The 13,635-nt window shown below is 41.2% G+C and overlaps 1 protein-coding gene across 1 annotated transcript in view; it reads right to left on the reverse strand.

The window, feature by feature from the left end:
* LOC144499280 (doublecortin domain-containing protein 1-like) overlaps positions 1-13,635 on the reverse strand; it is a 420,979-nt gene that overhangs the window by 375,397 nt on the left and 31,947 nt on the right. Inside the window, exon 4 of the mRNA XM_078221394.1 lies at positions 12,544-12,710. Coding sequence (XP_078077520.1) covers positions 12,544-12,710 — 167 coding nt within the window. The remainder of the gene's footprint in view (positions 1-12,543; positions 12,711-13,635) is intronic.

A 13,635-nucleotide genomic window follows, 5' to 3' on the forward strand; every position in this document is an offset into this window, starting at 1 on the left:
CTAAGGCTCCTTTGGCAGCACATTCCAAACCTGTTGACCGCTCCCATTTAGTCGGACAAGTGCAGCAAACACGTGGGTGTAGCAACACCTGCAAGTCCCCTCCAAGTTATTGACCACCCTGAATGGAACTGTATCACCATTCCTTCACTGTCACTGGCTCAGAATCCTGAAACTCCCTCCCTAACAAGGCCTTTGTGTATTTGCACCACATGCACAGCAGTGCTTCAAGATGTTGGCTCACCATCATCTTCTCAAAGGCGATTAGAGATGGGCAATAAATACTGGCCTTGCCAGCGATGTTCACATCTCAAGAACAGACGTTTTAAAATTGCATAAAACATTATTTTATTAATGCACGGCAACAGAAATAATATGCAAGTGAGTAAAGGAAGACAGAAACATGATGACTTTATAGTCCACCAGGAGTTTCTCACCACACCTTTTGATTTGATTTATTATTGTCACATGTATTGATACAGTAAAAGGTGTTGTTTCCTGTGCGGTATTCAGACAAAACATGCCATTCATATGGTACATAGGGGAGTAGGAAAGGAGAGGGTGCAGAATATAGTATTGCAGTCATAGCTAGGATGTAGAGAAAGATCAACTTAACACAAGGTCGCCAAATCTGTAAGAGATTGAAATCAAGCATTGTTAGAGAGTTTATAAGAGTTTCTAAGAGTACAGGATGGTCCAGGAATCCACCAGTCATTTCTGTCATTACCAATTACTGCCATTAGAGATGGCTACCAGTAAGGAGAAAGGCAGAGATTGGCCAACAACTTGAATCCCTGCACACAGTGTTTGATAATCAGTTGCCATTGGCAGAGACATTGTAGCAGGTTGCCTGTCAAGAGGATGACCTGCAGTGCAGAGAAATACTTTTGGAACTGCAGAAGAAAATGGAAAGTTTAAATGATGATGTTAATTGAGTAAACTTTGGAACTGTCCTACTTCATCCAGTAACAATCCATAAACTGATTTGCCAAACAAGCAAGGAGTACCCTTTCCCCAAGGAATTGCGTTGGTTTCAGTGGTGTATGGGATTGTTACAAGAGCTGCTTACGTTATACAATACCAATTAGAGATGTATATTTAATGCCTAGGATAACCCCAGTGATAGGAGCTCTAAGGTGTGAGTTAGATGAGACAGAGGAGATGCAGGAAGGATGTTCCTGACGGCAGGGGAGTCCAGAACCAGAGGTCACAGTCTAAGGATATGGGGCAGGCCATTTAGGATTGAGATGAGGAGAAAGTTGTTCACGCAGAGAGTGGTAAGCCTGTGGAATTCTCTACCACAGAAAACAGTTGGGGCCAAAACATTGTATGTTTTGGGAAGGAGTTTGGGCTAAAAGGATCAAAGGATATGCAGGGGAAGCGGGAATAGGTAACTGAGTTCGATGATCAACCATGATCATAGTGAATGGCGGAAAAGGCTCGAATGGCCTACTCCTTCTATTTTCTATGTTTCTATAGTAACAGGAAAGAAGAAATGTGCAACATCAAACCAAATTGAGCACCTCCAAAGTTATGTTATGATGTTTTTATTCGGGGTAGATTCTCATCTCAGAAACAATCATCTGTGTGTTGTAGAAATCTCCCCAGCATCATTCAGATACTCTGTTTTGTAGCAACATAGACAGAAAAAACGTGACTGAGTAAGAGTTATAAAAAGTGACGCAATTCTCATTTCCCCATGTGGTGAGGTCATGTGGCAGTAAGACTGCAAAAGGGACCATCAGATGGGTGACCCGCGCAAATCAGGATCCTATGATGACAATAGACTATGGTGCAATCGCAAGTAATAACAGGCAGAACTTCAACAGGAATGCTTTATCCAATCTTATTCGGCTGCAAAGCATGCAAAGCAGAAACGGTTAGCTGCACTGGGTGGGCCAGTAGCCAGGGAACATCAATTCAAGGCAAAAACACCAGAAGGGACAGCAGATTTGTTTTTTACTCAACAATCTAGAATTTACCACCTGTGGGTTGAAGGAGATCTATCAGTGACTATCTAAAGGGAATTGGATATGTAATTGAAACGGAAAATGTTGCAGATCTATGGGGAAAGACTGGGGAAGTGGAACTAATTGCATAGCCCTTTCAGAAAGTTGGCACAGGCACAAAGGGCTGAATGGCCTTCTTTGGTTCCTCAAGATGATTCTATAAATCTGTTTCAAATTCAGCTCTGAACTGGCGCAAGCAAAGTAATTGACAGGTGATCTGAATTCATGGACGTCTGATCTGATGTCAAACATACAACCACATCAGACTACGGAGTTCAATGAAGAACATTTAATTCTGTAATAAAGATTCTATCTATCTCCTGTTCAGTTGAAGGGAAGAATACTGGCTCTAAAGTGCTAACTTGAGGACCAAAGCGGTGAACAATATTTTATTCTAAGATCGACTCTGTCAGATCTACAGCAGGATGTATCCATATTGCAAGTTAGGAGATTCCTTGCGGTGGCCGGAATTTTACCAGCACGCCTGCCCAAGGCACGTAAGATCACGTCCTCTGACGCCAATGGAGAATGCCGTTCTGTGAACCTTACCTGCCCCGATTTCGGGGCAGGCGTGTCAGTAAAATCAGGGCTACACTGTTACCTCTCCATGCTGGCCAACCTGACTCAGGGGAGAAGTGGTGTAAATGGTAGGCTCAGACTGCTTTGCTTTAGCATTGTATGAGGTGTAAATTTTAATGCCATGTCAACCCTGGTTAACAACATGTCAATCCAAAAGCAAAATACTGCGGCTGCCAGAAATCTGCCAATGCTGGATAAACTCAGCAGCTCTGGCAGCATCCGTGGAGAGAAAAACAGAGGTATCATTTCGAGTCCAATATGACTCTTCTTCAGAACTGGTAGAAATATGATGGACTTTATGATGTTGAAAAAGAGAGAGAGGGGCAGGCGGAGCAAATTCGAAGGTCAGAGATAAGCTAGAGGGCAGGAGAGATTAAATGACAAAGATGTCTCGGAACACAGGAGAAAACACAGGGGCGGCATGGTAGCACAGTGGTTAGCACTGCTGCTTCACAGCTCCAGGGACCTGGGTTCGATTCCCGGCTTGGGTCACTGTCTGTGTGGAGTTTGCACATTCTCCTCGTGTCTGCGTGGGTTTCCTCCGGATGCTCCGGTTTCCTCCCACAGTCCAAAGATGTGCGGGTTAGGTTGATTGGCCATGCTAAAATTGCCCTTAGTGTCCTGGGATGCGTAGGTTAGAGGGAGTAGTGGGTAAATATGTAGAGATATGGGGGTAGGGCCTGGGGTGGGATTGTGGTCGGTGCAGATTCGATGGGCCGAATGGCCTCTTTCTGTGCTGTACGGTTTCTAAAGTGAATGGTAATGATAGTATTAAAGACTAAGGCCGGAATCCTACCACCATTCACGCCGACAGGATTTTCCCATCCCGCCGCAATGAACAGAGATTTTGCTGGCCGCTAAATTCTCCCACTTCACTGCAGCAAGAGCGTGGCGTGAACGGCAGGTCAAATCGTACCATAAAGCTTTGGTTCAGAAAAGGTGCTAATAGCAGAATAAAGGTCAGGCTGTCTGAAAGCAAAATAGCAGAATGTGATCAAAGCAGAACAATGAGCTACCTGACTTTAACTTAAGTGTTTGGAGAGGAGAGATTCTCTCCTTCGTAGTGTTTATTACATGTTTAACCATTGGAAGGGCGTTTGCATAGTTACAAGCATGCAGACTTCACTTCAACCAAACGGGAGTCAGTTAATGTAAAGAGGGAACAGCCAGGCTAGAAGTCACAGCTCACTGCGCTGAGACAAGTAGCCAGAAAACATAGGATAAGTAGGCCGTTCAGTCCTTCGAACCAATTCCATCATTCAAGTAGATTATGGTCAATATATAGCTCAACTGTATTCATTTGTTTTTGCTCGCTATTCCCTGAAAACCTTATCTAACAAAAATCTACCAATCTCAGTGTTGAAATTTGAATTTTTCCATCATCCGCAGCCTTTCAAGGAAGTGAGTTCTAGATTTCCATTAGTCTTTGTGTGGCGAAGCTCTTCCTCATCCCACATCTAAATGTCCAAGTTCCATTTTTAAGATGGTGTCTTATTCTGTATTTTTCGACCTAGGGAAACTGTTTTTCTGTATCTACCTGAATGAACCCCCCCCGATCATTTTAAACACCTCGATTAGATCACTTCTCAGACACCTAATCTGATTGAAACACAAGTGATGTCAATGCAACCTGTCTTTATAATTTACCTCTATAAATCCTGGTATCGTTCTGAGGAATCTGTACAGTACCCCACTTAAGGCCTGTGTCCCTTTCCTGAGGTTTGGCCAAGTAAACAGAACTTGATAGGTACAGAATGAAGATCAAGGGATTGAAGGGAGAAATGGGTCAACAACCGGATTTGGCACAGCACAATTATGACAACTTTCTTTGATGTTGCATTGCTGCTCACATTAACGGCACGCAGCATGATTGCCATGGGAAGTTGAAGTTAAGGGAGTACATTTTTGTGATCTGTTTTGATCAAATCCAGATACTAAAGATTGGTAAATGGAAAATGATGATGACAGGATGGCGAGGGGCGGTGAGGGCAGAGAGTCACAGCTTCACTGACACCACCAACCTCTTCTGCAGCATAAATGCAGTGTAAAGTACGCAAGTGCGGATGACAAACATAGACCATGTATGCTAAAACTGTGTATCAGGGAATCACTATGTACTGGGAATTCCTTCAATATAATAAGTTGGTAGAACCTAGGTGTGCAAGTTTCATTCTTTCACTTCTTATCATTACAGTTGCCTAATTCTCTTCCTAATTGAACCTCCTTGTCCTTGAGACAACAATCCCTCTTTTTCATTGAAGTGCTGTTTTTCAGCTCTGTCCATCAGGCCACTGACAATAGCTCCTTCACTGCTTTTCAGGTGGTAGCCGGCTATTAAACTTTTAAGAATGAGACAGTGTGGGTTGGCTTACGATCCTTTGCTGACAGAGTCTCCCTGTTGTGGACTTGTTACCATGACACTTTAGAACAGTCATTTGACTTCCTTTCAATTTTACGAGCGAATTCAATTGAATTTCCACTAGAATTTAGAGCATTTTGTGAATCTGTCTGCAATTGTACCATCTGCATAGCTCCCTTCGATTTTAGGCAAGTTCTTGCGCTCCTTGCAAAATACCTTCTTTTGTTCCCTGTGGACTGCATGTACGTTTTAGTTATGAATAGTGAGAATGTGCTGCCCTGGTGTAACTCTCATCTAAAGTGAAGCAGCAAAGAGCCTAATTGAAGTGATTAAAGCTGCTTTTATGCTGCTGTCTCTGTTTTAATTCGGATGTCTGTGTTCACAAGCTAACAGTATTTACGCCACTATATCCAGCTCCTTGTTTGAGCGGCAGGCCTAAATATTGGGAGGCTGCTGACAGATGTTGGCCTCCCAGAACCTCAACTAAAAACAACTGAAAACCAATCGACACTTTGAGGCTCGCATTTTAGCTCCTCCTCTACATCCTCCCACACAAGGGATTGAGCCTTTGTTCCATCCTTCGGAGAACCCTTTATTCCTCGGTACATAAGCCTTTCCTAAGGTTCAGTGTCCAAAACTGAAAATTGGACAAAACAGGAGTGTAACTAGGATTTGAAGTTTATTTATTAATGTCACAAGTAGGCATACGTTAACACTGCAATGAAGTTACTGTGAAATTCCTCTAGTCGCCACACTCCGACGCCTGTTCAGGTACACTGAGGGAAAATTTTGTATGGCCAATCCACCTAACCAGCACGTCTTTCAGACCGTGGGTGGAAACCGGAGCACCCAGAGGAGACCCACGCAGACTCCACACAGACAGTGACCCAAGCTGGGAATTGAACCTGGGTCTCTGCCGTTGTGAGGCAACAGTGCTAACCACTGTGCCACCATGCCGCGCAATGGGGGCAGGTGGTGGGGAGTGGTAGGGAAATGGTAGAAACATTATTTTGTATTTTCTTTGCCACCTTACATTTGGAATATTCTCTTTCTTATCAAACTTTTCTGGTAAGCTGGTTGAATCAACGGCTTCTGTCAATGATTATAATTACCGATAATACAATGACGTAACTATGTGATATGACGTAAATATGTGATAGTGTAGTGGTTATATTACTATTAATAATACGGGGGCCTATGAATTCAAAGCAAGCCATTACTGTTTGAGAATCTACATTCACTTCAGATAAAAGTTGGAAATTTGAAAAAAAGATGGTATCAATAAAAAATGACCATTGTCTAAAAACCCAATCAATGCCCTTTATGGAAGGACACTCCTTGTCCTTTCCTGGTCTAGTTTATGTGTGACTCCATTCCCACATCAACATTGTTGACTCTTACTGCTCTCTGAAGTCATAGAATCATAGAAACCCTACAGTGCAGAAGGAGGCCATTCGGCCCATCGAGTCTGCACCGACCACAATCCCACCCAGGCCCTACCCCCACATATTTACCCACTAATCCCTCTAACCTACGCGTCCCAGGACTCTAAGGGGCAATTTTTAACCTGGCCAATCAACCTAACCCGCACATCTTTGGCCTGTGGGAGGAAACCGGAGCACCCGGAGGAAACCCACGCAGACACGAGGAGAATGTACAAACTCCACACAGACAGTGACCCGAGCCGGGAATCGAACCCGGGACCCTGGAGCTGTGAAGCAGCAGTGCTAACCACTGTGCTACCGTGCCGCCCCAAGAAAGCCACACAGTTGAATCGAACTGCTACAAACAATACAGATTTTCAAGGAGGCAATGCGGGGCAATTAAGAATGGGCAATAAATACTGGTCCTGACAGCAACGCACACATCCTGAAAATAATAAGTTATGTTGAGCTCAAACTTGAAGCTTTTCTGAATGATTCCCAGCAGCATATCTGGTTAGTGTTTTAGTATATTTATTAATAAGCATCTTCAAATAGCATGGCCTCAATGGCAAGAACAACGACGTTTTACTAACACACCCCTTTACCCGCAAATATTCCTTTGAGTCACACAGCAACCTGCCTGAGACATAGATTTCTGTTGCTTCAATACTGGGTCAAAATCCTGGAATTTCTTGCCTATCTTTTGCAGCAACAAACACCACAAGAACAGTGTTAGTTCAAGGAAAAAAACCTAGCACCATCTTCTCAGGGCAAGTAGGAATGGACAATAAATGAAACTTTGCTGGTGTCACTTACACTCAGAGAACGAATTAGTTGGGGAATAATTATATTGTGAGATAAACCGAACTCATAACAATTCTCATAAAAGCAAATTACTGCGGATGCTGGAATCTGAAACCAAAAGAGAAAATGCTGTAAAATCTCAGCAGGTCTGGCAGCATCTGTAAGGAGAGAAAAGAGCTGATGTTTCAAGTGGCTGTGACTCATCTTTCATTCCCTCAACCTACAGTATAATTATCTCCCACTTTCTATGCCTTTTAGCTTTGACAAAGAGTTATCTGGACTTGAAACGTCAGCTCTTTTCTCTCTCTATAGATGCTGCCAGACCTGTTGAGACTTTCCAGCATTTTCTCTTTTGGTTGCATAACAATTCTCAACTTGGCACACTTGGCGGTGCTGGCATCTCTGGGTCCAAAGGTTGTGGTATCTAAACCCCAGTCTAGAGCTTGAATATATATATCATGTCTCTGTGGAGTTATTTTATAAACTCCAAAGGGGTAACTGCAAAGTCAAAATACTAAGAGGTTGAATTTTCGCAAGGGTCTGTCCATTCATCTTTTTCTGAGGTTTCCACTGATCCCCCACCGAAGTTAGGAGACAATTGGGACATTCCCTGTGGAAATTCATCATTCCCATGAATAAAATTCATGAGCAAACAGTGTTTGGTTGATTAGATTGCTTCAGAGCCGAGTCTTGTACAGATCTTCAAACACATTTCAATGTGCCATTATACTAAACAGTCAAGAGGCTGATTCGGTAACTCAATGCTGTAATCACAACAGTTCTAAACAAAGGAGATTTCCTGGACAAAATACAAAGATTGTTTAATGATGTGCAAAGTATTCAGCTTGATTTTTTAAAAATTGTTACCTGCAGTTGGCTAGTCTACAATTACCATGCTGAGATGTACCTGTGAAAAAGATTGATTCCTTTGCATGCTCGAAGACCTTTACAGTTTACAAGCTGAGATTCTGCTTTTTTTTCATTAACCTCAAATCAAAGACTTGAATTTGGAGAACACCTAATCATGTCTTTGCACTTTGTACAATGAATTTCGATAAAGTGCAATCATTCTTGCTATCAACAATATTGTCATGAATAGTAGCAGACACAAAAAAAAAATAACCTTTCCTAATTGGTATTATTCCTCCAATAAACTTGGAATATTCTGGGGCGGCACAGTGGTTAGCACTGCTACCTCACAGCGCCAGAGACATGGATTCAATTCCGACCTCGGGTCACTGTCTGTGTAGAGTTTGCACATTCTCCCCGTGTCTACGTGGGTTTCCTCCTGGTGCTCTGGTTTCCTCCCACAATCCAAAGGTGTGTGGGATAGGTTGATTGGTCATGCTAAATTGACCTGAGTGTCAGGAGGATTAGCAGGGTAAATATGTGGAGTTGCAGGAATTGGGCCTGGGTGGGATTGTGGTTGGTGCAGACTCGATGGGCCGAATGGTCTCATTCTGCACTGTAGGGATTCTATGATTAGAATGTTAAACACTTTTTCCCAATTCCCTTTTCCTGCCTAGATCCACAGACACAGGCTGGCCAACAATTCCAGAAATCCTGTGGTTTATCACCCCAGTCGTCATTTTTCATGTGTGATTTGAGTGTTGGCAAGTTATTCCATCACATTGCAGTCATTCCCAAGCCACTTTTAGTCAGCAGCCAATGTCCACTTACGCTTCCTTGAACTTGGAGAGCATCTAATCACTTACCTTCCATCAGAAATAACTGGACAGTGAATCAAAGAATGAATACTGGCCAATTTCTCCTCTCCCTCACACAGGGTCACTGAGGGTGATTCCATTGCTCTACCTCTGCCCCAGCTGAGAAAAGCTAACCTAATCCAAACTGTGAACTAACCTAGGTCCCACCTGCTCAGTCGTGCACCCAGGCTTCCTAACGCATTTACCAACCCAGCTATTTTGGTTTCATGTGTGTTAAAAGAAAAATTCTGTGGCTGTATTATTTAAGAAATACTCTGGGGTAATGTTCTTTGTGAGGTTTAATTAAAGATTTTCGTGAGGTTAGAACGTGTAATCAGCTCGTCTGCTAGGAGGGAAGCATGGCAGTCAGCATTCAACTTGACATTGAAGTCACTGTGTGCTGTAAGAGTTAGGAACAGCAAGTAAGCAAATCATGGACAAATGGTTTTGACTATCCCAGAGAGCGGGATAGCTGTCTCATGCTTTCAACTTATTACACAGATAAGTTTCTTAGAAACCACTGACATGTAATCAAATAAAACCCACAAGTACCATTTTTACAAGCCCAACCGGGAATATCCCTTCAAGGATTCATGGTGCATGCAGATTAACAAGGCTTCTCAGTCTCTGAATGCCAGCTAAACCGTAATGCTTTAAACTATCCTAGCAGTGTAACATAAGGAAAAGAAAAGGATTTTTTTCTTTAAAAGTCTTCGCATGGATTTATAACTTTCCGCACAACCCAGTTCCAACTCTATTATTCCACAGTTAAACTTGACAGCTTGAACATCTGTGTTCAAAGAAACACTAATGCAAATAGATATAAAACTGACATGTAAATATCTCCCTGGTAAAACTTCTAAAATGCTGATTCAACTAATGAAGAAATTGCACGAACGCAATTTTTTACCATGGAAGTGGTTGAAAAAGTTACAATAGTAATGCAATACAATGCTTAATGTATGCTTAATTTATGTTTAGCAACCAGAATGAATTTCACCCAATATATGCCAATTACATATATAAATATGTATAAACAAAGCTACGGACATAGGTAATCAATATATTTACATTTATAAATTTAAAGCTATATAAACATTTCATTTATGAAATACATATTATAGTTTATTAGAATATAAATTAAATGAGCTTGAGTCATACAAAATGACAGTTAATTACTTGGAATGGTTCTATTTTATGGATACAATATACTGATAGCTAGAAAGAATCAGAATCATAAATACTCTCCAGTTTGATATTCATATGCAATTTTCATCTATCAAATTTTAAAAACTTTAGTCTATTTCCATTTTATATATGGATATGGGCCCAGTGTTGTTGCAGATAATCTAAACTGCTCCATGTCACATTAATGTCTTATTACAGTACATGTCAATTCTTGTCACATTTTATGTCTATTGCTAGCAGCTGTAAAATGAAAATCATTTCAAAAAAAACACGAAAATGCAATTCACTGAACTATTTTGTAGCCATACTGGCCTTCAGAAAATAATCAGAGCCTTCTCAATTTTGGCAAAGATAGCTCTGACTCCCTTGGACACTTTATAATATCTTGCACTTAGTTTATCCACTCCTGCCCCAATGTATAAATGCTATTTTCCAATGCAAGAGGCAGTTGTATTGTGAGAGCCGATTTATAATGGGTTGCCTTCTAAGCAGGGTTTTGCTGCTATTACTCTTTTTGTGCCACTATAGCTCAGTAACATTCACAGGACATGAGGGTGCAAGAAACAGATGCTGTTCAATAAATATTTTAACGCAGTGAGATAAAAATCCATTTAAGGTAAATGTTTTGCTTAATGTACCAACCGTACATTGCTGTCATCGCCGTGCTTGAGCAGTCAAAACTGAACAAGGGAGCCTGGACTGCAGATCGGCTGATATCGCAAAAGCAAGAAAGGAAAACTTTGAATGTAACATCAACAATCAGTGAGCATCATTGCCGTGCTTTTGTTGCTGGAGATACTCAATGTATTGAGTGAACAAGATCAAGAAAATTACAGATAATTGTCAAGGAGGTGAACATTATAAATAAAAGATGACATGTGTTATCATCCAGATTTAGTAAATTACATTGAACCTTTCTGAAACCTTGTCTGAAATATTTTAGAAATTAATAACCATGCACTTTTAATTGACATTTTGTAAACAATCTAAACTTTCCAGCGTAGTCCTTGATGACATATGAAGCTCTTCAAGCTATTGAATGGGCTATGAATGTACAGAACCTGTTGAATTATACTCCTGCAGAGAAACTGGCATATTACAGTGTACAAGGAGTTCTTTCTCACTGCCACCATTGAGTGCTGTGTCTACTTAATAACCAGTAACGGTTGTACATTTCACCAGAGTATTTTTATAAATTGGAATTGCGCAATTTCAAAGAGCAAACACGCACGTTCCACCTCGACGGAAATTTTACTTGATTGATTCTTAGGGAATGTAGGCAAAAAAAAAATGCTAAATTAAGGAGAGAGAGAAAAAAAACGCAGGAACAGACTTTAAATTGAAAGGTGGTTCTGTCTTCTCTTTTTTGAGCTGTTTAGCTGTGCAGAGGCAGTGAATGACAGCTACCCAGCTTGAAGCCTGAAGAAAACACTGCCTCCCTCTTTCAGTCGCTATGGTGTGGCTTTTTCACACGTTCCTTCCCCAGTAGTGTTTGTCCCCAAACAGAGGAATGGAGCACAATAGCATTCCAGCTGCAGCATCCCCGCCACCAAAACAACCATGTAATGGGAATGCTAATTAGGTGCTCCTGCCCAGAGTGGCTGAAAGTGTTAAGTTTTCTAAACTTCATTTTATAAGTAATAAAGAAGTGTGTGTGTGTGTGTGTGTGTATGTGTACGGGAGAGGTGGGGGTGGGGGAGGTGGAAAGGGGAGCACATTAACAGTGCTGGGGAATGGATTGCGCATGTTTAAGTCTCAATTGTTGATTTAAAAGATATTAAACGGACAGATAGTGCATTTGACTAGTCAACAATTTAACTGAGCCTGACCTAAGGTGAAAATCATAGCAACTGGTTTTTACTCTCAATTTGCATCTATAATTTCCACATTCCCAACTTCAAAATAGAGTATAGGCTAAACTAGCAATAAAACACATTTAACTGGCCTGGTTTGATTATTAGACTATCATATTATTTCAATGGATTCCGAGCAACCACTTATTCTGCTTTACTTACTATTTTCTTTCAAAAAAATGGCTTTGCTTACTATTTTGTTAGTTAATTCACCTATCAAATTACTGAATTGTGCTTTTAAAATGTGCCTCTTTTTAAAGGCATGTATTCCTGCTGTAGCTTAGAAGAAACTCTGTGCCCATGGAGGAAAGGGGAAGGGTGGTCTGTCATTTTTCGAGAATGAAATATTTGCATTCACAGCATTCCCGAGTGTGTGAATTGCTGTAACATTTCACAGTGTGTCGCAGAAAGATTAGGCACATGACATCTTACACTGAAAGACAGATACAATTAGCATCATTATTGTTGGCTCAGAGATCACAGTGAAAGTATTCTGGCCTCCACTGGGTACTGGAACACATGTAATACATGTCACATTTACTTAATGACATAAGTGCCAATCACTGTCTATAACTATAACAAATACATCTGAAGAGTAGCCTCTTTAAAAGTGTTATATCTCACCTGCTTACTGTAAATCCTTGCAGGCGTCAGCTTTTGGTTTATGGCCCACAGGACTCCCTGGATGTATGTCTTAGCTCCTGACGGGATGAACCCTTCCCCCTTAGAGACCCAGACAGGTCCACGGAGAGGTGTGGTGGAATTCTGCAGGCACTTGTCGAGCAATGGAACTGCAGAGAAACAGCATTGAAAAAAACAAGGACCTTACATCCATTCTGACCCACAGCTGCCGACACCGGCCTGAACCACACTCCTTTCAGAGCCGGGCCCAACTCTCAGTCTCTTTTATTTATATGTGACCTGGAGAAGCTCTGACAAGAGCAACTCCAAGATGACTAGTGGTCACCACCAAGTGTAAAAGATATATATATACATATGCACTGAGCCCCCAACTGTAGGAATTGTGAAGCTTCCCAAGTACACCTGAATAGCTCTGAAGTGTGCCTAACTAACTGCACACAGTGTCACGGTGTGCACTGATTGCCTTATCTTCTCATTTATTACAGATGAGTTGAAGCAAGCCTTGCTGAAACATAACTTGCATTGTTCTGAAACTTGCATTAGCCCTGTTTTTTTTTTCCAAAACTGATTTCCAGCCCAGGGGAGCAGATGTGTATAATAATTACAATTGTCATAGATGATATCGAGCAAAATGCCAGACATATCCCATTGACCTTTATGGGGCTTTGTGCAGCCGAACCTCAATCGTACTGAATTGTGCTATCATTTCCCATCCAGAAATTAGCCTCAGCTTGGTTTTGTGATTCTTTAAGCGTTTATGATGAAATTGCATTTAAACATTTAAAAAAATGAGGGTAGTTAACTTGCAAATTACCAATATCATAACATTTGTATTCACGGCACACATCAGTGTCAAATTATTTAATTTAAAAAAACTATTGAGATTATTACCTGAAAATTTACAAAGTACATAAAGAAAATTTTATGGCCAGGATTTTTCGGCAAAATTTGGAGCGGCAGCCAAAAGTCCATTGACTTTCGACAGGGCCAGAAAATGCCGCCCTATAAAGCCATTTTAATTCTCATTGTTCTTCTATAAAAATTAATAATTTGTGAATCTGTCAGAAATATGGA

The sequence above is a fragment of the Mustelus asterias genome, chromosome 9, assembly GCF_964213995.1.
Source record: "Mustelus asterias chromosome 9, sMusAst1.hap1.1, whole genome shotgun sequence".
Taxonomy (NCBI): Eukaryota; Metazoa; Chordata; class Chondrichthyes; order Carcharhiniformes; family Triakidae; genus Mustelus; species Mustelus asterias.